The following is a 25,355-nucleotide window of genomic DNA, read 5'->3' on the forward strand; positions in this document are numbered from 1 at the left end:
TGACCTTGGCTATAGAGGAATTGTATCAAACGTAGGCCTTAATTTGAGGAACAAATTTCTGAGAATGTATATTTGGAGCACACCATTTTATGGTACTGATTCTTGGAGTGTGGTGAAACTGGAACACAAGAGGATCGAAGCATTTGAGATGTGGTGCTACAGAAGAACGTTGAAAATTAAGTGAACTGATCAGGTGAGAAATGAGTAGTATCTCCGCCGTGTTAGGGAAGCAAGGAGTACTTGAAAACAACTACAACAACAAGGGACAGGGTGACGGACAAATGTTAAGGCACCAGGAAATAACTTCTATGGTTCTAGAGGAGGTAGTAGATGATAAAAACTGTATAGTATGGTAGTGATTGGGATACATCCAACAAATATCTGAGGATGTAGGGTGCAAAAATGTGGTACTCGGAGGTAATGAGTTTGCCACAGAAGAGAAATTCGTCATGGGATGTGTCAGACCAGTCAGACGCCTGAAGGAAAAAAATTAAAATGAAGGATGGATGTGACACATTTGGGAAACATACTATCTCTGTGTAGCCTGAAATGATTTCACACTTCATGTCACTTGGTGCAGTGTGTTACGTCAGATATAGGAGATACATTCAGTGGTGCCATCTTTAAGGGTATAAGGGATGCCTCATGATTACAATGTTATTCTGAGCCAAAGTATAAGAACATTTCTCATCAGGTGTTGCGATAATACTCTTGATTTTTTGCCACGGACATAAGTTCTGTTTTTGCTACAGAATTAAGTATTTTGGTAAAATGAAGATTTGAGTTATTTTGTTTCTTCAAAATGTTAAAAAAGATACCTATTTTAACAAGTATTTTAAAATACAAATTATTTAATACGATATTATTTCACAAATATTTCAAGCCAAATATATTATAATGCGTTAAGGAACAACTCCAGAAAATTTCGTCCTTCTACTATAAAAAGACTCTGAGAAAATATTAAGCTTATCAGAAATTATCAAAGATTTTAGTTCATTGCGTGGCTTCTGCACAGCTAGCATCATCCGAATTCTCCAACAGATTCCTCTTGGCTCTCCTACGCAGTTTAGCCATCCTTGGATAGATTGTCACTGCAGTATCTGAAGATCCGAGTCGTTCCTTTTCCATACAAAACATAGCTGTTGCAACTTGTACTTCTATTCAGAGCCCCATCTTCTGCATAACTTTGCATTTTGTTATATTGCCCTCATTGAATGTGAAACAGCATATTAAAAACCACAGTGAAGAGTCTTTGTACCTACAAAGACAGTTTTAGGTACCCTGTTCCATTCCAATGGTCATGCAATTATTTGGACTTGGGGTCCAACTGTGAAAACATTTCTTTAGTAGACTAATATCTGCGAGGTTTATTTCGTACATTATGGCAGATGGCAAATGATGAGGGTCATTGTACTGTTGTTTAGTTACCTTGCTTCTATTGTACTTGTACGAACTATCTTCTCCTTTTGGACGTAGCCCATGTTGGGGAGTTGTCATTGCTTGAAACTGTGTGAGAAAACAGAGTCCAGACTGCTCTCCTCATTAACTCAGCATCTGCTGTATTCTACCTAACCTGTAGACCATAGCACTTCTGAATGTGGTCTATCTGTCAATCCAGTTTTTACATCTTAAGTTCTTCCATCCCTGAATTTTTTGGCCCTGATATTCGGCATGAACTGTAGAAGTCTTGATCCCATCCTTTTCTGAACCTGGCCAACACACTCTAGTTTGCATATATTCACTTTATTTCCAATGGGTCTCAATTACCCAATGTCTTTGAATGCCTATGACTCACTGTCTCCAAGGAATTTATATATCTTATTTAATTGAGTGTTGATAAATAGTTCTTACTCCAAAAACTTTCGTACCAAAACTTGAACCATAATAATTTGCTATGCACTCATCATGAAGTTTATTTTTCATTTTATCCTTTCATCTGCAATGCTTGGAAACTACCTTGACAGTGCCCACACCTCCAGCTGTATCAGCACGATTCAGAGATGTGTAGCCTCTCATCTGCCAGTTCACATCAAAAGCTTTGGACAAGTCCCGGTTATTATTATTCTCAACAACAGCTTCCTCAACAGCATTTTTCAAAGTTTCCTACGCCATTTCAACAGAGGCCATGACAATAATGTGTTTGTGAAATTTTTAGGGTGGGAGTTATAAGGGGACTTCGTGGGAGAGTTATAAGGCTAATATTGGGAAGAGGTGAATTTACTTGTGGGCATTGGGGTTTCAGCCAAAGTGCTGTGGATGGGAAAGCCATAGTAACTAGTAGAAGCCAGCCAGTTACAGAGACGAGCAGCGTCACCGGAAACAGGTAAATCCCAAAGCTGGGAATTTGGATGGTTGCTGTTAGCATGGTCGTTGGGCAGGAGACAACGATCCAAAAATGGCAGACGAATTTTAAGCACCTCATGCAATTTCAACATACGATACCACATATGATGGTATTGCGCGATAGCTCTCAGCCCTAAAGGCCACTCAATTTTATCTATTTTATTTATTGACTTATGACGCCTTCTGCCTCTTTTTATTATGCAGTGTTTGACAGAACATTGTATTCTCCATAATTAGACAGCAAATGCTGCATGAATACCTCTCACGTTGCTATACTTATGTAGTTATTTAATGAACAGGTCACTGTGTTGACTAAGTTTATTTAAATATTGATTGCAAGTGCTGTTAAAATGGGTTTGTGAAATTTTGAGGAAGGGTCAGGGAGTTATAAAGGGACTTCATGAGAGAGTTACAAGCGTGATATTGATGACAGATGAAGTTACGTTTGGGGACCCAGGGTTCAGGATGAGGCGTGAACGCGCTGGGGTCAGTTGCACGTGTTAACAGACATCACAGTTGAAAATCGAACCAAGAGACGCTCATGTGAAGAAGGCATAATTATCATATCATATCATATAACGAGAGCACACTTGTGCAAGAATACTAGGTTATTTAGTTATGAACAAATCTCTATTTGTAATTATTGTGAATGACCTGAGTGTCATCGAATATTGTTAACATTTCTTTATTTAAATATTGTTGAAATATATTACTTTAGTCCCAGAATTAGTTATGAGGAGTCAAATCATGTTTGCGGAATGTAAGACTGATGTACTTTTGGTGGGGACAGCCTCTAGTCCACAGAAATGCAGACAATAGTGGAAAGCTAAGGCAGTCGAGCGGAGACTGGATCTTTTCGAGTGAAAAGCTCAACGGAGCTATTCTGGACACTTTGTGTAGAACTACCTATGTAAACAAACGTGATTCAGTCGTACAGATGATTGATTCTTGGCGGTGAATGGCCGCTACCATCCTTTAACTTCTGAATAAATTTTATATTCCGAGAGGTCTGAATGTGCTTCATCGTAGGACTCTTAATATTTGCTGCATGGTTAAAGGAACTGAGAATAGACAGAGTATGAGTTACAGTTCTTTGTATCATATGTGATAATTTATGAATCATGTTGAGTTCTGAACTGTTTTGAGCTGTTGTGACCACAAAATCAACGAGTTTTCACGTATCTTTCATGACTATTTAGTTTGATGATTTTACAATCTTTCTCATAACTTTCTCAAAGTAACTTTACTGCATTTGATAAGGATGTTTTCTGTCTGTATTTTAACAGAAATACTCTGGACCAGTTCCTGTTTATTTGAGATGTCCTCTCTTGAAAAAATATTACTCAGCGGAATTCTCCGTCCTTTACACCAAGTGCAGACGTTAGAATAGAATTTTTGTTATTAAATTATTCATTGAACTTTTATTTTGTATTTCTGAAAATTTTATTAACCCGCAGCTCTAGCCAATGCGGTAGACCACTTCACTGCAGTATCAGAGCTTCAAGTTATTATTTACAGAGAAGTACCTGTGAAGCAAGAAGAAGACAAGCTCTGCTCGACCCTATGATTACCTGGAGCTATCCTTTTTAAAATAGACCTATATATAGCCCAAGTACCTAAACTATGAGAACCACAGGTAAATAAGTAGTTGGTTTATTGGTATGGACTGCTTTTAGGAAGGGATTCGTCACATTACATAGCAGTGCACCTGTAAATTTGTCCTTACCTACAGAATATAATCCATAAACCAGTCTAATGTTTATATCATACAGCATATCTGTATCTGCAGCAACGTATGAGAAACTGAAAAAAATAAGAATATGTTTGCAATATGGCACATCAACTGTGTACGTTTGTATTCCGAGAAACATCAGATTTGGCACAACGTTTGGAGCACATATTTTTCTCCAAAATAAAAAGAAAAAACAACAAAGACACATAAATTATCTCATATACGGCGATCCCAGCATTTAGCTTCTTTAATTGATATTCAGGTCTAGCTAGTTTTCTTTCTGAAGCACATTCAGGCGTAGTGTCAGTGGCATCTCTAAGTGTATCACTTCTAGAGTAGAGGTTAGGCGCTACTGGGACGTCCGAGGCTGAAGTAGAAAACTGAGTAGCCTGTACTTTCTTGCATCAGTGTACATGCTTTTCAAATAACATCAGACTACGTCACGATATTTTGCAGGAAAGGGAACTCAATGAATTCACCAAATACGACTTTCACAATAAGGACATCGATTTGGTCGCAAAGGAAACAATACAAATGGCTTAAAATCTATTGTCAACTATCTGACAGTATAGCCAATATAAAAGATAACTCTCTTGTGCTCATTTACGTCTCTTGGAAGTCATAAAAAATGGGGCTTCTTCCACGTCTCATAAACAGGATGTGGAACATCCTGTGCAAGTCGTCTCAATATTTTGAAAACGAAGTTTCATAAAGGTCGATTAGCTCATTGAAAAACTTATTCTGTCTACCTTTAACACGAAAACTATCGCACAAGTTAGTCTGGTACATGTAGGCGCTGATAAATGTTTCCTGTTTTTTTTTTTTTTTTAGTCATTGAGCAGTAACTTACGATCGCCGAAAAAGTGAAGAAAATGAAAGAAATATATGGTACATACTAAGCTGAAGACTAGGATCACGATATCTCACCATTGTCTGTAGTCTGAGATGTGAAGCTGCTCCAGTGACTGTGTGAATATTTGCAAAATTTTGACTGCAGCCAAATACAAATTTATGTCGTAAAATAGGTGTGATATCAGCAAGTGGAACGTGACGAGTTGTAGTGAAATGCGACAAGCTGCTCGGGTGGGGTTGTTTTCATTCTTTGGTCTTCTTTAATTAATGGTGGGAAACTGCATTAGCTTAATGGAATACATACCCATATTTTCACTGTGATGGGATGGGATAAGTTCACTTCCTGTTCTTAATTTTCTTAAAGCTTAACTTGGTACTTTCTACTTTCAGTTGCTTTCTGGGCTTACTTCAGAAGCGATGACCGCAGTGTATATGAGGGTGCTGTCACATTGCGAGGCCTAGCGGAACGGCGCTTCACAGAAATAGGGGGGGCTTAGGGAGACGGAGCACTGGTGTACAAGCCGTTGTCCATTAATGATGGTCAGCGAGTAGCCCAGATAGAAAGGACTTCGTTCCAAAATATGGAACTCTGCCAGTGGACGATAGGTGTCTGGAGCTTGTGAAGTGGTATAGTTAGGGACATAAACATCTCATGAATCTCCTAAAATTCTCGAAAATAGCGCTGACTTACCTTACAAATGGATTCTGTACCATCGTCAGATACCAGCCACGTTGCAAGCTCTTCATGTTTTTAAGGGACCCGTAAAGTGAGGCAAGCTGATGGCAGAATGAGCACCGATTGGCGTATTAGTTGTGACATCATGTGGAAGTAACACATGGTAGCAATTTTTTTTTTTTTAGAAAAGGGGAGTGAATGTGATTAATTGGATGGTTGTCGCGAAATCACGCCTATGAAACCAATATGCTCTTGGGCGGATCCAGCAACTTTTTCGAGGATTCTTGAGTCCATTGTGTTGGCGGGAAGACCACAGAGAGCTTCATTTTTAGAGACGCGTAAGACAAAGTCAATGGGAAGAAGAGGGCAGAGGGAGTCGATGGGGAGACATGGACAAGGAGAGTCGCGTCTGGGATGTGGAAGAGAGGAGTCGATTGAGAGATGTGGAGGCTATATTGCGGCTGATCTCTCTGGTCGCTGGATTAACGGGTCTCCATTCTGTTCACAGGTAACAGAAGATTATGGTAAGCATCGCTTACAGCTCTGGCATATCATGTAACCTGACAGTGTTAGCTTCATTTGCAACATAATTGCCACTGGCTCATTTACCAGCGTTTCGTCACTTCTGTAGGATCTTTGGGTGTTAGTTCCAGACAAACTGCCATCGTGACCATCACACTCAGGCTGCTGTACCTGTCTCACAGAGTTAGATCCCAGATCGGATACAAGTCCTCCTCTTTCAGTAACTTAGCCCACTCAGCTCGTTAGTTGCGAATATGTATGGTGGGGAACACCCTTGTAACGTTCTAGTCATCGTAATTGTATCTTACTGCATTGATATTCAAACGTTTTTGATAATAAACAATAGTGTAATTTATATCTTGAGTTCATTATCGTAACGAGTGCCTTCAAATAACAATACACTGAAGCGCCAAAGAAACTGGTACACCTGAATAATGTAGTGTAGGGACTCCGTGAGCACGCAGAACTGCTGCATAGACTCGAATAATGTCTGAAGTAGTCGTACAGGTAACTCACACCATGAATCCTGCAGGGCTCTCCATAAATCCGTAAGGTTAAGAGGGGTGGAGATCTCTTCTGAACGCACGTTGCAAGTATCCCAGATATGCTCAATAATGTTCATGTCTGGGGAGTTTGGTGGAAAGCGGAAGTACAGGGTTACTACAAGTGATTGAAGCGATTTAACAGCTCTACAATAACTTTATTATTTGAGATATTTTCACAATGCTTTGCACACACATACAAAAACTCAAAAAGTTTTTTTAGGCATTCACAAATGTTCGATATGTGCCCCTTTAGTGATTCGGCAGACATCAAGCCGATAATCAAGTTCCTCCCACACTCGGCGCAGCATGTCCCCATCAATGAGTTCGAAAGCATTGTTGATGCGAGCTCACAGTTCTGGCACGTTTCTTGGTAGAGGGGGTTTAAACACTGAATCTTTCACATCACTGTGCATGAAACTTGCCCGCACGCGTTCAACCGTTTCTTCGCTCACTGCAGGCCGACACATTGATTTCCCCTTACAGAGGCATGCAGAAGCTTTAAACTGTGCATAACAACGCCGAATGGAGTTAGCAGTTGGTGGATCTTTATTGAACTTCGTCCTGAAGTGTCGTTGCACTGTTATGACTGACTGATGTGAGTGCATTTAAAGCACGACATACGCTTTCTCGGCTCCTGTCGCCATTTTGTCTCACTGGGCTCTCGAACGCTCTGGCGGCAGAAACCTGAAGTGCGGCTTCAGCCGAACAAAACTTTATGAGTTTTTCTACGTATCTGTAGTGTGTCGTGACCATATGTCAATGAATGGAACTACAGTGAATTTATGAAATCGCTTCAATCATTTGTAATAGCCCTGTATTTAAATAAGAAGAGCGTTCCTGGAGTCACTCTGTAAAAATTCTGGACGTGTGGGGTGTCGCACTGTCCTGCTGGAATTGCCGTAGTCTGTCAGAATGCACAATTGACATGAATGGATGCTGGTCCTGCTGGAATTGCCGTAGTCTGTCAGAATGCACAATTGACATGAATGGATGCTAAGTCATATCTAGACTTATCAGAGGTCCCATATCACTCCAACTCCACACACCGAACACCATTACAGAGCCTCCTACAAGTTGAACAGTCCCCTACTGACAAACAGGGTTTATGGATTCATGAGATTGTCTCCATAACGGAACTCGTACATCCCCTCGATACATTTGAAACGAGACTCGTCCGGCAACATGGTTCCAGTAATCAAAAGTCCAATGCCAGTGTTGACGGGCCCAGGCGAGGCGTATATCTTCGTGTCGTCCGTTCATCAAGGGTACACCAGTGGGCCTCTGGCTCCGGAAGCCCCATATGGATTATGTTTCTTTGAATGGTTCGCACACTGACGCTTGTTGATGGCCCAGCATTGAAATCTACAGCAATTTGGGGAAGAGTTGCACTTCTATCAAGTTGGACGATTCTCTTCAGTCGTCGTTGGTTCCGTTGTTGCAGGATCTTTTTCCGGCATTAGACGTTTTACCGGATTTCTGATATGCACGGTACACTCGTGAAATGGTCGTACGGGAAAATCACTACTTCATCGCTACCTAGGAGATCCTGTGTCCCATCGCACGTGCGCCTACTATAACACCACATTCAAACTCACTTAAATCTTGATAACCGGCCATTATAGCAGCAGTAACCGATCTAACAGACGCTTGATGTCTTATATAGGCGTTGCCGACCGCCGCGCCGTATTCTGCCCGTTAACGTAACTCTGTAGTCGAATACGCATGCCTATTCTGCCTATTCCAGTTTCTTTGGCTCTTCAGTGTATTATGTCGATTCCTCACCTTCACATATTCTTTGCTAGGGCTGTTTTATTAAAACATAGTAAATCCGTAACGCACATTAAATTTAGCAGTAGGTTTCAACGATGTACCTGGTTCTAAATTAATATGGGATCTAGACAGATATCACATTTCCTCCTCATAAGCATTTTTGGCAGTTGCAATGAAGGGAGTGAAATTTAAGTTTGGATAAGGAACAAAAGATGAATGCGGGCACCAATATTAAGATCTGCAGGCCACATACCCATTCAGGTCGGATGTGAATTAGGCTATGGAGACCAAATAAAAGGAATGAACTGTATAGTCAGTACAAAGCATGAATTAAGTGTTAACAAGGAAAAATAAAAGGTGAGTTAATATAGTAGACAGGGCAACAAAGAATTGCTTCAAATCAAACTTGCAAATGTGACAGTAGAGGTAGGAGGTAAAGGATTCTTCCTTCTAGGAAGCAAGATAACACAAAATGGCAGAAACCAGAGGGATGATTAATCAGCTAACATTCGCTTGGGGATAGAATATATCATCAAGAAAATGACCTACAATTGTGTGTGTTAAAGATACAGAGATGAGGAAGAAGCTCCTGAAAGAATACATCTGGAGCACAATATTGCAAGGAAGTGAGACCAGGACTGCTGTAAATCAACAGAAGGAGAAAATGGAAACATTTGTGATGTGTTTCTGTCGAATAATTTCTAAAATTGAGTGTACTAATAGAGTATAAGAAGCAATGAATACCAGCTAGAGTAAATGAGGAACGAACTAGCAGGTTCTCAGGACTCCAGCAATAGCAGCTACGAATACCTTAATTACATCTGTAAAAAGTACTAGTTTGTAAATGTGGGATAGGAACATCAACAACAGAACATGCACTTTTGTTAGTATTCATTACACCTTGTACTTTATTCGTTCACTTAATTTTAGGAATTATTCGACAGTAACAAGTTATAAATGCTTTCAGTTTCTCTTTCTGTTGATTTACAGCAGTCGAGGTCTCACTTCCGACCAATTCTGTCCTCCAGATGTGAATTTCGAGAGCTTCTTCCTGATTCCCGTATTTTTATCTCACAACATTATAACTCATTTTTTGATTATATATTCCATCCCTTTGCGGATATTAGCTGATTCATTATCTCTTTTATTTGGACCGTTCTGTGTTATCTTGTTACTTAGAAAGTTTGATTTGCAATAATTCTTTGTTGCCTACTCTTCTACATTTCTTCACCTTCTAATTTTCTTTGTTAACACTAAATTCACGCTTTGTACTGAGTATACATTTCTTTCCTGTCAGCTGATCTTCACAGCCTATTTTATATCCGAAAATAATTAACATGAGATAGGAAAAGATTCAGAATACTACCAAAGCAGTCGGTATAGTGACGACTTAAAAATGTGAGAATCATCTGACACACATAATAAAAAGGCAGTTTCTTTGGCTTCATTGAGCCGGTCTATGTAGTCACTAGGGCCATAAAGAGCTAATGTTAGAGGTGGAAGTTTTGGACAAAAGCATATTTAGTCACGAAACAAAAAATCTCTCATTGCCTATTGCTTTAATATATATTTTCTGAGTCACAAAGCAGTTCGATCAAGGCTTAAGTTCACCCTTAGAGGTATGAGTATTTATTCAATTAACCGCAGCACGATGTTCCATACCCTAAAGTGATCCTCAAGATACCTGTTGAAGTAACATCCGGCTTTTTAGTTACAGTTAGCGTTACCGAAAATGCTGCTTCTGGCGATTCTACAGTTGCTCTCAAATTCTATCTCAGACATCTCAGACGAAAATGGTTAGAAATGTGTAGCATGAAGGTAAAATCCCATGTAAGCTACACAGGATAGGCTCAGAAACCAACAGCAATATTTCGAAGGTTTTTGGGGGACGTTTCTTGAGTATTTTGGTATAATGTACTTACGGTCCCCGGTTGTTTGTTCGGGCTGTTACCTGAGTCCTCACTCAGATCAGACGTTCTTGTATAGCTCTCATGGTCAGAACCTTCCATTCTACCTCCGGTGAATCCCTTCACACACAGTGTACGGACACATGAGTAATCTGTTATGGCTACAATCGCTGCGGGAAGACCTTAGTTGAGGAGATCTTCCACTGGTTTCGGTGAGTCCATTCAGGGGTTACATATCGGCTATCTCTTTATTAGTAAACCTATCCATAGCGCTGTGTATCACTGTCAACCTGCAGCTAACACTGCCGGGAAGTAACCGCGAGACAGGGACGAGCAATACTGAATGCAAGCTTGAGGAAAAGATCTGTTACCTGCAAATACCTTCAGCCAATGGAGCAAGTTTCCTTCAAATTACACGCTAAGAGAATGCCGTCGACATATGCACTGTTGTGCAGATATTTCCAGTGCGATACAGATACGAAGATAAACGAGAGCAGGAAATGAGAGGAAATACACTTGCGCTGAACGATGCACCCAAGATCACAGATTCCTTACACTTAGAAAATAACAACGAGGTACCACCACAATTTTGTTGGTGGAATTTGGGTTCTCTGTATATAAAGAACCTAGAAAACAGAAATAGGTCATTAGTCGTACGTAAATATGACGCGAATTTCCACTTTCTTTCGAAATACTTTCCAAGGCAAGAATATAATATCTGAAAAAAGCAATTTTTTGTATGGGGAATAAAGGTATGATAATCTAATATGATGGAAACATAGCACTTGTACTTCGTAAGCATTGAAGACAAATGTGAGATAGAATACTTAATGTATGTAGAAAAAAGGTATTGTAAATTGAAATTTACAACGTGCGATAAATTTAAATCGACACGCAGTCGTTAAGTTTCCCTCTTATCATCTTTCAACATGTGTTATCCAATCACTTTGGTTGAATGGCGAGTTATTTCACATTCGAGAGAACCATCGGGGCGTAACCGCGTTCATCCTTCCAGTCATAAACTTCCCTTCATAATGACAGTGTATACAGGTGAACTGACACCTAAATTTTTGTACTTTATGTGTCAGTTATAAACTGTACAGGTCTTTGGCTAAGTAAGAAGCAGTCGAGGCTTAAGGGATGAATAACGCTAATACCTTAGCTTACATACCTCCGTTGTGATTGATGGATCACCACCAGCTTCGAGAAGGAGCACATTCCAGCCAGCGACCTCTGACAGTCGACTGGCCATAACTGACCCGGCAGAGCCAGCACCTATGATGATGAAGTCGTAGTCTGTGGTGATGGGCAACTTCGGCTCCCGAGGATAGGTCAGCGGTTCATTCGTGATATTCCACGCCGACTGCAGCACGGAGGTCACCATGCCGGTGAAGAGCATTCCGAACGCCCCGGACCCCACAGGGCAGCTTTGGAGGCCCGATGCATCCACCGGGCACGTATGATGCATGTCTCCGACGGTACCTGGTGGACAAACGAGACGCAGGGAATATTTTGAGCGGTCCAGCAGGAGGAACGTCTGTTCATCTTCCGGTTTCATTTGCGCTACTCAGTCAACAGGAATGCCATAACTCTATATGATCTGCAGTTGTGTCATGCCACTGGAAACTACGCAAGGAAAGGAGAGTCGGAACTGTGCAGCAGTGGTGTATTTCTGTATGTACTACCATAATTTGTATCTGAGGTTGGGAATGAGCTCCAGACTGTGATATTCTGAGTTCAGAAACAGAAATCAGTCATTATTAAGTGCTAACTTAGTTTCCCAAGAAGAGCAGTTGAAACGATGTTAGTAACACACTTCTGCCTTTACACAAAGTCTTCATCAAACACTCAAATGTTCATACGCATACAATGCATAGTAACACCTACAAAGCTTAATGTCAATATGATTCCAAAAGGAAAACCCACTGAATAATAGCTTAAACATGTTTCCATAGATCGTTGCAGCACACTCGTTCTGTATTGTGTGTATCAACCAACTTGTGTGAGTGAAGTCATACTTGGTGATACTATAGCAATCAGTTAATGAAAAGTAGGATAAACAGAGAAGAAGGAAATTAAAAACAAAGTATATTTCTGTATATTACAGAAATAGCCTCACACCCAGCTGGGCTCTCATGCGTAACTGTGAATGGCAGTCAAAGATTGCGAATAGATCGTGGGACGTGAAAACAAGGATTACTATACTTCACCGCTATCGAAGTGTCTCATGTTCGCTTACGATATAGTGCATGTATGGCAGAATTATTGATCAGCCCGTAAAGTCTTATTTCCTAGTCTCAAATGAGCAGAAAATATGGAGTGAAAGAAAACCATAGAACCACGAAAATATGTAGAAGTAATACGTATAACATAACAGTGGAGCACATCGACATATCATAAAGGAATTCTGCTGAATAGCAAGTAAAATAATGTATAGTTGAAGACGCTAAGAGGACGTAGTGAGTAAATGATGTGAGGTAAAGGTATCATTCCCAGCCAACCGAAGAATTAAAATTTTTTTCGTGCGACTGTCAACAGCATCCATACACTTGGAGAAATGCATGGTGCACACTAACAAATATATTTATTCACAACCGGTTTCGATCACCGATCATCTTCACAGTCGAAAAATATTGTGGCAACTTAACATGTCATACAAGTTATTTAACTAGAAAACACGCAACGGCTGACTTGCAAATGTCAGAAAATGGTACTTCACGCCATAATACCGGCTTCAGCTAACAGGAAACATTGAATACATAATACCATAGGCAACGGCCTCGGCGCAGTGGATACACCGGTTCCCATGAGATCACCGTAGTTAAGCGCTGTTGGGCGTGGCCGGCGCTTGGATGGGTAACCATCCAGCCACCATGCGCTGTTGCAATTTTACGGGGTGCACGCAGCCTCTTGATGCCAATTGAGGAGCTACTCGACCGAATAGTTGCGGCTTCGGTCAAGAATACCATCATAACGACCGGGAGAGCGGTGTGCTGACCCCACGACCCTCCTATCCGCATCCTCCTCTGAGGGTGACATGGCGGTCGGATGGCCCCGGTAGGCCACTCGTGGCCTGAAGACGGAGTGATTTTACATAATACCATGTCCATTAAGTGATATCATGTAGCAGTAGTAAGGTAGATTTGCCTGAGCAGTGGTGCTTGGAACTTACATGTTGTGGATAACAAGCTAAATGCGATCATTTTCAATTCATCTACATCTATACTCCGCGAGCCACCTTACGGTGTGTGGCGGAGGGTACTTATTGTACCACTATCTGATCCCCCCTTCCCTGTTCCATTCACGAATTGTGCGTGGGAAGAACGACTGCTTGTAAGTCTCCGTATTTGCTCTAATTTCTCGGATCTTTTCGTTGTGATCATTACGCGAGATATATGTGGGCGGTAGTAATATGTTGCCCATCTCTTCCCGGAATGTGCTCTCTCGTAATTTCGATAGTAAATTTGCAACTGTGGCTGAAGTAATAACATTACGAATTACTACCGGTAGCATTGACTGTGTAATACGTTTCTCCTGCTACAAAACCAAATTTATTCCCTTTAATACAGTGTGCATCTCTCGTAGCTTTGCGAACATGTCGAAGGCAACAGCTGTTGCCTATCTCTCTTCTTTGTCCTGTATTATTTCTAGTGCGTGGTTAACTGCATCGTCTAAAACCATACTGATGTGTACGTAGACCGAACAGCCTCCTTTGTGACTACAGTCGATCACACAGGAAAATCTTCTGCACCTTAATCAAAGCGTTCACGACGTAGATGGGCCTGGAAAACTTTCGGTCTGGTGGGTCGCGATCCTGTACTATTTTGATGATCACTACGTTCACAGTTACGACAGACGCCCCACCTTGCAGTGAGACTTCATTCACTAAGTCTGTTAGAAAATGCCGTCCGGTGTGGCCGAGCGGTTCTAGGCGCTTCAGTCTGGAACCGCGCGACCGCACCGGTCGCAGGTTCGAATCCTGCCTCGGGCATGGATGTGTGTGATGTCCTTAGGTTAGTTAGGTTTACGTAGTTCTAAGTTCTAGGGGACTGATGACCTCGCCTGTTAAGTCCCATAGTTTCTCTGTTAGAAAATGGGTGATCAGTGCAACACTATTTTTGAGTGTTTCTGAGTTTATACGATCTGGACCCGGAGTCTTCTTAGTCTTTAATTGTTTGATTGCTATGCTGCATCTTCTTGGACAAATAGGGAAATAACGGAGCTATTTGTTGTGTAGGTGTCACGCATTTGTCTGCGTAATTCTGTGGGATGCTCCCGATCATTCGACGTTTCGTCTTCAAGGAGAAGCTTGTTCGTCAGGTATTGTACTGAAGATCTCCAGCCCCTTGTAATAGTGTTGTCTTGGGCAGAAGAGTTGAAAAGGTTGTCGGCGTCCTTACTTTCTCTGTGTTGAAGTTTAAATAGTTTCCACTCATACATTGTTTTTTAACTGAATTTTAATACAACTGTTCCACTAATCCTGTCTGATATTGTATGGCTAGTTTTTGTATTTTCGCTTTGTGTCACGGTAAAAATCCAGTCTTGCTTCCCTTTCTTGTGCTGTTTCTTGTTTTCTGGTAATGTTTCCTTTTGTCTCTAGCGTCTTTCCTTAGCCTTGTAAAGTTGGCAGAATAGTGAAGTTTCTGTTTCAGTGCACGTTTGGTCGTTAGGACAGTTAACTGTTGTTCTCTGAAGCATGTCCGTTAGTACGTATGCTTTATAGACTACGAAAACATTGCCTGTACACAGGGGAATTTCCTCAAAAATATCCCTTAATTTTTGCCCGTCAGTCTTGTCTAGAAGAAGTCGTTTTTTCTGTTGTTCTGAAATGTGGGTGTTCGTGACTGCGCATGTGTGGGTGCGCTTGTGTGTGTGTGTGTGTGTGTGTGTGTGTGTGTGTGTGTATGTGGAAGAACATGGCGTTATGGTCATTCTCATTATCCATTACTCCCTGTTTGTTTACACATATTGCGTACTCCACATTTGCTAATGAAATGTCAATCTGCTGGTTCCTCCTGCATTTTTATAATATGCTGCTTTTTATCCTGCTTCGTTTCGATTACTGATGCTAGTGATCGTAGACCAAGAATCGTAGACAAGAGCTGAAATACGGTCCGATAAAGATTTAAAATTTTAAATTTTTATTAGTTTTTAATTACGAGTCACTTGTTACACGGGCGGTGCAGTGCAACGTGCCCACGATTGCGTCAGCCGGCAGCGGCTGCGTGTGACGTCACAAGGTCAGGCGCTCAGAGTAGTTACGTAACAAAACTGTTGCATCCTTGAGCCCCCGGTTCTAGATGTACCCTTGTCCGGTTCTCAGCTACGCTACAGATCAGTTTGTCAGTGAATCAATTTATTTATGAAAATACAAACTACAGTCTCCAACAAATTTTACATACTCACATACTCCTTTACCTTTAACCCAAATGAATACAGACTCATTGACAGATATTTTTCTCTTACTACGAGTATACAAAGACAGTGCTGAAGTTGACATATAAGCAGATTTACCAAAGTCTTTATTTGCTAGTTCTGCCATATGGTAGGTACGATAGGCAATAATGTCTCTGTCAACAAAACTTTCGAGACCTGGAACATTAGGTATTCCTGTACCTCCACGTACAATAGCTACAGTAAGCCAACCATTACCATGTGGGAAAGTATCATTAATATCAATACTAAAATTAAGTCTGCAACCACAGAAAACACAAGGTCCGTCGACAAGTGCAGTAGCAGCAACACTTTCCACTGGTATGCGGTTCTTCTTGTCTCCAGCTGTGGTGGTGAATTCGATGTTCTCGATGGTTTTATAAATTGTCTGTTTAGAACGACGACGAAATCTCCTGTAAGGCATCGTGGCGGCGTGTGCGAGAACATCGAATTCGCCACCACAGCTGGAGACAAGAAGAACCGCATACCAGTGAAGAGTGTTGCTGCTACTGCACTTGTCGACGGACCTTGTGTTTTCTGTGGTTGCAGACTTAATTTTAGTATTGATATTAATGATACTTTCTCACATGGTAATGGTTGGCTTACTGTAGCTATTGTACGTGGAGGTACAGGAGTACCTAATGTTCCAAGTCTCGAAAGTTTTGTTGACAGAGACATTATTGCCTATCGTACCTACCATATGGCAGAACTAGCAAATAAAGACTTTGGTAAATCAGCTTATATGTCAACTTCAGCAGTGTCTTTGTATACTCGTAATAAGAGAAACATATCTGTCAATGAGTCTGTATTCATTTGGGTTAAAGGTAAAGGAGTATGTGAGTATGTAAAATTTGTTGGAGACTGTACTTTGTATTATCATAAATAAATTGATTCACTGACAAACTGAGTGTGCGGTCGCGGGAAGGGCCAGCGTTCGACGTCACGGCACAGCATGAGTCAGTCAATTGAACGCTTTCATTTGTCTTTCTCGGAGGTGTCAGTGATTCTATTTGGCAGTTTACTGGTTTGACGGCATCAGTTGTTTATCTGTCCATTAGCCCTCAACATTCCTATCAATTTATGTCATGCAAAAGAGGCAAGTGAACATTTCTCTGTATCAGAGTCTGTTAATCAAACCTAGGTACTACATAACGGAATATAAAATTATTTATCGAAAGCTCATCAGTTTCTGTACGGATGGCACTCGAAATATGTTAGGATTACACTCCGTTATATCGAAGTTAATGCACTACTGGCAATTAAAATTGCTACACCAAGAAGAAATGCAGATGATAAACGGGTATTCATTGGACAAATATATTATACTAGAACTGACATGATTACATTTTCACGCAATGTGGGTTCATAGATCCTGAGAAATCAGTACCCAGAAAAACCTCCTCTGGCCGTAATAACGGCACTGATATGCCTGGGCATTGTGTCAAACAGAGATTGGATGGCGTGTACAGGTACAGCTGCCCATGCAGCTTCAACAAGATACCACAGTTCATCACGAGTAGTGACTGGCGTACTGTGACGAGCCAGTTGCTCGGCCACCATTGACCAGACGTTTTCAATTGGTGAGAGATCTGGAGAATGTGCTGGCCAGGGCAGGAGTCGAACATTTTCTGTATCCAGAAAGGCCCGTACAGGACCTGCAACATGCGGTCGTGCATTATCCTGCTGACAAGTTGGTTTCGCAGGGATCGAATGAAGGGTAGAGCCACGGGTCGTAACACATCGGACATGTAACTTCCACTGTTCAAGGTACCGTCAATGCGAACACGGGGTGACCGAGACGTGTAATCAATGGCACCCCATACAATCACGCCGAGTGATACGCCAGTATGGCGATGACGAATACACGCTTCCAATGTGGGTTCACCACCATGTCGCCAAACACGGATGCGACCATCACGATGCTGTAAACAGAACCTGGATTCATCCGAAAAAATGACGTTTTGCCATTCGTGCACCCAGGTTCGTCGTTAAGCACATCGTCGCAGGCGCTTCTGTCTGTGATGCAGCGTCAGGGTAACCGCAGTCATGTTCTCCGAGCTGATAGTCCCATCCTGCTGCAAACGTCGTCGAACTGTTCGTGCAGATGGTTGTTGTCTTGCAAACGTTCCCATCTGTTGACTCAGGGATCGAGACATGGCTGCACGATCCGTTACAGCCATGCGGATGAGATGCCTGTCATCTCGCCTGCTAGTGATACGAGACCGTTGGGATCCAGCACGTCGTTCCGTATTACCCTCCTGAACCTACCGATTCCATATTAACAGTCATTGGATCTCGACCAACGCGAACAGCAATGTCGCGGCACGTTAAACCGCAGTCGCGATAGGCTTCATTCCGACCTTTATCAAAGTCGGAAACGTGATGGTACGCATTTCTCCTCCTTACACGAGGCATCACAACAACGTTTCTCCAGGCAACGCTGGTCAACTGCTGCTTGTGTATGAGGAATCGGCTGGAAACTTTCCTCATGTTAGCACGTTGTAGGTGTCGCCACCGGCGCCAGCCTTGTGTGAATGCTCTGAAAAGCTAATCATTTGCATATCACAGCATCTTCTTCCTGTCGGTTAACTTTTGCGTCTGTAGCTCGTCATCTTCGTGGTGTAGCAATTTTAATGCGCAGCTGTGTTAGACAAAACAATCCTTCGGCATTAACAGTGCATTGTATCATAAATTGCCAGGCGCTAGTTTCAAAGTCTCTTTTTAATTTCTTAATAATACAACGCAATTGATCATAAGAGTCGTAAATGTTGTCAAAAGCAGCTTCTTAAATAAACGCCTGTATTTATCTTTAAAAAAAGTAGAAAACAACAGTTCGTTTTAATTGACTCCTACCATGAGAACCCTTCTCATTCACGCAGTTGTTTGGCTGTCGAAAAGCAATATGCAGGAATGATTATACCAGCTAAGAGGAGAAGTTAAGCTATTTCTAGGTGGGAAAAAAATTAAAGACTTACAAGGGTTGCTTTGTCGTCTTACATCTCAGTTGCGTTTACCTTAACTTGTGGGAATGTTCACTCACTTAAATAATTTGATCTTTCTATTGCAAATTTCCGTAAACAAAAATTTAGAAGGAGTGGCAAATATGTTTAGCTTTCAAGACGAATTTTGTGCTTCTGTTTGCAAACTTCAGTCATGGGTAGGTAAAAACGGCGAAAACAATTATTCTGCGGTTGCGACGTTAAAAGTACTCGTTGATGATGAAAAGTATGATGCGATTATGACAAACAAGTGAACATAAAGTGACGCCTGCAAATGTTGTCTGATGAATTCAATCATTACTTCCTCAGAATATAACAAAATACGAGCTGAAGTTGACCAAGACCTGTTTTGCACCGCCTTTAGCACTAATGCTGGAGAAGTTGAACAAGAAATTCAGGAAGAGCTCATTGAATTCCAAAATAGTAGAAACCGTAAAGACACATCTAACGCAGATACTCTTGAACAGTTTTGTTGTCAAAAAGCAGTTTAATGAACCAAAATTCGAGAAGTCACATTCCACTATCTTTTACTTCTCTCCAGAACTTATTTATTTGAAGAAGGGTTTTATGCTTTGCTGGTAACTGAAGTGAAGTCGAGGGTTCGACTGACAATAAATGATGACTTGCGTATAGCTCTGAGCAATAATATCAGCCCTAGGATTACTGCCGTTGTTTGGCAGATTCAAGCTAAAAAAGTCACAGTGATGCAAATCGAATTTAAGTTTCTATTGCAAATGTTGTGTTCTCTATTGTAATAGTACTGTTAATGAATGTTACTTTTGAGTTACTAGAATATGTTACAAGTTCAGATTAAAGATGATTTTTAGATGCACAGTTGACTTTCTTGAACCTTTTCGTCCCAACTAACAACAAAGTAATCAAAGTGGTTCCTGGTGAGAAAAGGGATGGGAACCACTGGCATAAATGGATGTGCTAAAGCAAGATTCTTGTACATGTGTAAAATCGGCTGTGGTTACATTTTCAGAACAGAGTTACAATATTTTTGTGACTATCTGAATCATATTCACTATTACAACACGAGCGTTGGCATCTTGGGTCGCAGTAATTGTTATAAGATGTTTGGGAAAGCCTGGAAGTTTGCCGCCACGCATACATGGCTCATGGAGACCGATTTTTCTCTGCCTGTACTAAGTTCGGGAGTCTCCTCAGTAATGAATACGAAACACCACTAGGCACGGGAAGTGTACTTAAAACTACACACTGACTGGCAGAATGAAACCAGGAATAAGAGCAAAGAAGCCAATCATATAAGTAATACTCAGATCTGGTATTCAGGCGTATATGTTACTTCGGTATTACTACGATGTGATTCCAATCAAGTAAACATGTAGCTCGGAAGTGTGTCTAATATTAGCAAAATGAAGTGCTATTCTAGAGTACCTAAACATAATATTGCCGAACTGTTATTGGCTTCATATATCTGAAGATGGGCGAAAATCTGATTGAAACTGGTTGTATAAAGAAAAAGAACGTTAACGTCCGCCGAAGGTGACTATGTATTTTTATTAATGTATTATAATGCAATTGCTCCCCTGACTTAATGCTGGTTTTAGATATACCTTGACTTAATAATTTCGTTTACACTCAGTTGGATGCTACTGCCTCTTAAAACCTTTAGTGGATTATGTCTGTGAATTCCCAGAATTTATTAGCTGAAAATGATGACACTAGAGAAAAAATGGAATATGCTTGTTCGATTTGGCTAAAATTTGACGTGAGATTACAGATAATGAAATTCTTAGGCCCACCCTTGGGAACGATAGTAGCATCAAATGCGACACAGATTGCCAAATGCTACATCACACAGCACGACAACCAACAAATGTCTGTCCGATAACTAATGTGTATACACTACTGGCCATTCCAACCGATTTATTATACACAAACAGCAATTGACCGGCGTTGCCTAGTGAAACGTTGTTGTGATGCCTCGTGTAAGGAGGAGAAATGCGTACCACTACGTTTCCGACTTTGATAAAGGTCGGATTGCAACCTATCGCGATTGCGGTTTATCGTATCGCGACATTGCTGCTCGCGTTGTTCGAGATCCAATTACTGTTAGCAGAATATGGAATCGGTGGGTTCAGGAGGGTCATACGGAATGCCGTGCTGGATCCCAACGGTCTCGTATCACTAGCAGTCGAGATGACAGGCATCTTATCCACATGGCTGTAACGAATCGTGCAGCCACGTCTCGATTCCTGTGTCAACAGATGGGGACGTTTGCAAGACAACAACCACTGCACGAACAGTTCGACGACGTTTGCAGTAGCATGGACTATCAGCTCGGAGACCATGGCTGCGGTTACCCTTGACGCTGCATCGCACACAGGAGATCCTGCGATGGTGTAATAAACGGCGAACCTGGGTGCACGAATGGAAAAATGTCATTTTTTCGGATGAATCCAGATTCTGTTTACAGCCACATGATGGTCGCATCCGTGTTTGGCGACATGGCAGTGAACGCACATTGGAAGCGTGCTTTCGTCATCGCCATATTGGCGTATCACCCGGTGTGATGGTATGGGGTGCCATTGGTTACACGTCTGTGTCACCTCCTGTTCGCATTGATATCACTTTGAGCAGTGGACATTACATTTCAGATGTGTTACGACCCGTGGCTCTACCCTTCATTCGATCCCTGCGAAACGCTACATTTCAGCGGAATAATGCACGACCGCATGTTGCAGATCCTATACGGGCCTTTCTGGATGCAGAAACACATTCTCCAGATCTCTCACCAATTGAAAATGTCTGGTCAATGGTGGCCGAGCTACTGTCTCGCCACAATACGCCAGTCACTACTCGTGATGAACTGTGGTATCGTGTTGAAGCAGCATGGGCAGCTGTACCTCTACACGCCATCAAAGCTCTGTTTGTCTCAACGCCCATGCGTATCAAGGCCGTTAGTACGGACAGAGGTGGTTATTCTGGGTATTGATTTCTCAGGATCTATGCACCAAAATTACGTGAAAATGTAATCACATGTCAGTTCTAATATAATATATTTGTCTAATGAATGCCCATTTATCATCTGCATTTCTTCTTGGTGTAGCAGTTTAAATGGCCAGTAGTGTAGTTCTTTTAGCCATAAGCGGAAACATCGCAAGAGCGGAGAAACTACGAAAGAAATTGCTAAGTGCGAGCGATGAAATTAAAAACACAAGAGATAACCTACAAACAACACGTCACTGATATTTTGTGTATTTAAGGGATTCGAATTATTTTGTCCCTTGTACATAGCTATGCCATCTTTTGATATTTTATTCTACTTTACAGTAATAAATCGTTTTATAAGTTTTTATTATACATCCGTATGTCAACGTGGACAGTACTGACATGTTATATGTAACTTTATATTCTTGATTCGTTCTTGTAACTCGATCGTTTCCATTTGCTTTAGTTGTATATTCTATTTTCTTTCTCACATCATTATGTCGACATCAGTTGATCAATTGTAAATTAATTTTATTCAGATTTCCTTTATCTGCAGTGGCAGCACCCTGTACCTGAAAATCACTTCCTTCGAATGTTTCAGTCGTTTTACTTCAGCCCTTCCCTGTAACCTTTATTAATCGCTGCTTCGGAAGGAAGAAACGCTCATAGCAGTATCTATTCCTACAGTTCGGTTAACTATAGGCCTTGGTCGATGAGTAATTTAAATTTCCTCGATATTTCTATCAAGTCATTTCGATCTTCTTCAAAGGTTACAGATATTTGTAGGTTGTTATTCAAGCGCGCAGAACTTTGGTCTCACGTGAAGAATGACTAGCCTTGTGTAATAGACTACTGTATTGCTCCAGAGGAATTGATGGGGACTAACTGGTAAGACTATAGCCCGAAGAGCTAGGACATCTGTCTGAGCTGCACTTCGCTCTCTAGCTTTACAGTTCATGACACCTTTAGACGATTTCTACGATTCTTTCTACTACCAAACCTCCCGACATATTTTTCTGTCGGAAGTGAGGCCCAAATTGGTCGTTTCCTAGGACCTTGTTCATCTCTGAGTTTACACTTTGCCAAGGGCTCATCTCGTAACTCGTCGTTGTGGGCCATTTGAGTGCACACATCCAATATATTTATGACATTCGTTTACAGCGTAACTGAAGCACAGGGAAAGTGAAAGCAAACAAATTATGAAGCTAAAAAAGATATCTTTTACATACAAAGCTAAGATTTCGAATAAACTGGTCGACAAAATTAAAAATTATGTACATGTATATCTCCAAGTTCTACACTCATTTGGCTTCACATTCTAGGTCTGTATTTGGACGCTTCGCTGCCACATGTTTTGAATGACCTTGGCAAGAAATTAGGCGTGTGTGAGCCCCACGTAACTCACCGATGGATGACCCAACTTCAACCTTGTCTCAGAGAGTGTCACGAAGACGGCCGGGAGAGCGGTTTACTGACCACATGCCCCTCTGTATCCGCATCCGCGGGCTTAGGTTGAGGTGGCGACCGGTCGGTACCTTCAAGGACCGTTCGAACGGTGATCTTGTATTTGTGCATCACTGATGGGGATTAGCAGCAGCCAGGCTAGAGAATTACTATCGCTTGTGTAGGCTGCTGTTAACACCACAAGACAAATGGAAATATTCGGAGTGGAATAGCGAAGGATAAGTGTGAACTGCAGATGAAATGTGTTCTACTATGAATCGAGGTTATACAGTATCCCAGATGATATTCGTGGACGAGTATGGAGGCGACCTGGGAAAACGTGCCGCCTTTCCAATGTTCTGAGGAGGCACTGGTGTGTTTCTGCTGGCGTCTTGCTATGTTGAAAGATGTGGTATGTCTTTAGGACACGCCTGGCAGTGATGAGGGAACTTTCATTGCACAAGTGTACGTTACTAACTTCCTGCGTCCTTATGTCAATTAATAGCAGTATAATGTCCGTCCAGACATGGCATATGACTATTCACTGTGCGATGTTGAGATACTCCTGGCCAGCAGTATCCCAAAATCTGTCTGGGACCAGATGGATCGTTAACTCCCTTCTGGTATCCGTATCCAGGATGTCAAGGGCCGTTTACAACAGTCGTAAGCCAGCTTCCCTTCAGGACACATCGGTTATATGACACTCTTCTTAACGGAATCGCCGGCCGATGTGACCGAGCGGTTCTAGGCGCTTCAGTCTGGAACCGCGCAACCGCTACGGTCGCATGTTCGAATCCTGCCTCTGGCATGGATGTGTACAATGTCCTTAGGTTAGTTAGGTTTAATTAGTTCTAAGTTGTAGGGGACATGACCTCAGATGTTAAGTCCCGTAGTGCCCAGAGCCATTTGAACCATATTTTAACGGAATCATTATATGTATCCAGCCAAAGGAGGTGCAGCTTCGTTGTGGTAATCGGGTTCATGTCGAAAAGTATTTTCTAAATTTGTCTCGATGTCGTAAGCCACCACTTATTTTCTCAGCCCGTGACGTATGATTTCGTTTTCTGCACCATTTCTGAGTGTTGAACTTTTTTCTTTTTTTTTGTCGGACAGTTTATACTATGTTAACATGCACTTAAACGTATCAGGAAGATGAAAATTAATATGATACATTCAACATTACTTTTTTTACCTTTATAATGTCTAAGACACTAATAAAAGTAGTCCCATATGTTCGCTAAAAAGTGCATGCTAACTGCAGTTAGTAAGCTACGTTTAATTACCTATCATTTTGAAGCGCAATGAACAATCAGGTGTTTCTTCAAACTATCTGTAGTCTTACAATGTTTTCGCTGTGGTGAGGGATTACATTATAGCAGGGTATCTCCATGGATCATGAGACAATAAACGTTGAAGTGGATGTACAGTGACTATATTCAGACAAGAAACCCAGGCTGAAGTAAAAGATACTGGAATAGAAATGACAGTTGGTACTGTACGTGGATACACGAAAACACTACGCTCTCTAGGTTCAAATGGTTCAAATGGCTCTGAGCACTATGGGACTCAACTGCTGTGGTCATAAGTCCCCTAGAACTTAGAACTACTTAAACCTAACTAACCTAAGGACATCACACACATCCATGCCCGAGGCAGCATTCGAACCTGCGACCGTAGCGGTCGTGCGGTTCCAGACTGTAGCGCCTTGAACCGCTCGGCCACTCCGGCCGGCCGCTCTCTAGGAAGAGGGAACAATCGGTGTGACGGAGACAGCTGAAGAACAAACACGCGAAACACAACAGTTACAGCGAATGAAAGAAAAGTTGGTAATGTAGTTCACGATTTCTGTAAACAAGGCAGTCGAAAAAGCAAAGTTCTGGTGCTAGAAGCGTACGAGAAACAAGCAAATTTACTGACCCCAGAAGAAATTATAGAGAAATTTGGTGATTGCCGACGTAGGAGAGTTGGATACAAATTGAACTGTGACGAAAGGAATCGTTTAGCAAGAGGAATTATCTTCTAATTATGTAACCTATCTACAGAAGTAGTGAGACAGGGTGTATTGTCAGTAATATATAGTGTCCAAAGAAAATAATAGAACGTTCTCTTTGCGTGATAAGAAGTTAAACCTGAACATATCAAGAAAAGTCACCGGTCACAATATTCGTGAATAAA

General features: G+C 41.5%; 1 protein-coding gene across 1 annotated transcript in view; it reads right to left on the reverse strand.

Annotated features, from left to right (window-relative positions):
• Positions 1-25,355, reverse strand: part of LOC126188118 (glucose dehydrogenase [FAD, quinone]-like) — a 58,604-nt gene that overhangs the window by 21,631 nt on the left and 11,618 nt on the right. Inside the window, exon 2 of the mRNA XM_049929590.1 lies at positions 11,519-11,829. Within this exon, the coding sequence (XP_049785547.1) occupies positions 11,519-11,815 (297 nt within the window). The 5' untranslated portion in view covers positions 11,816-11,829. The remainder of the gene's footprint in view (positions 1-11,518; positions 11,830-25,355) is intronic.

Source organism: Schistocerca cancellata, chromosome 5, assembly GCF_023864275.1.
Source record: "Schistocerca cancellata isolate TAMUIC-IGC-003103 chromosome 5, iqSchCanc2.1, whole genome shotgun sequence".
NCBI classification, from domain to species: domain Eukaryota; kingdom Metazoa; phylum Arthropoda; class Insecta; order Orthoptera; family Acrididae; genus Schistocerca; species Schistocerca cancellata.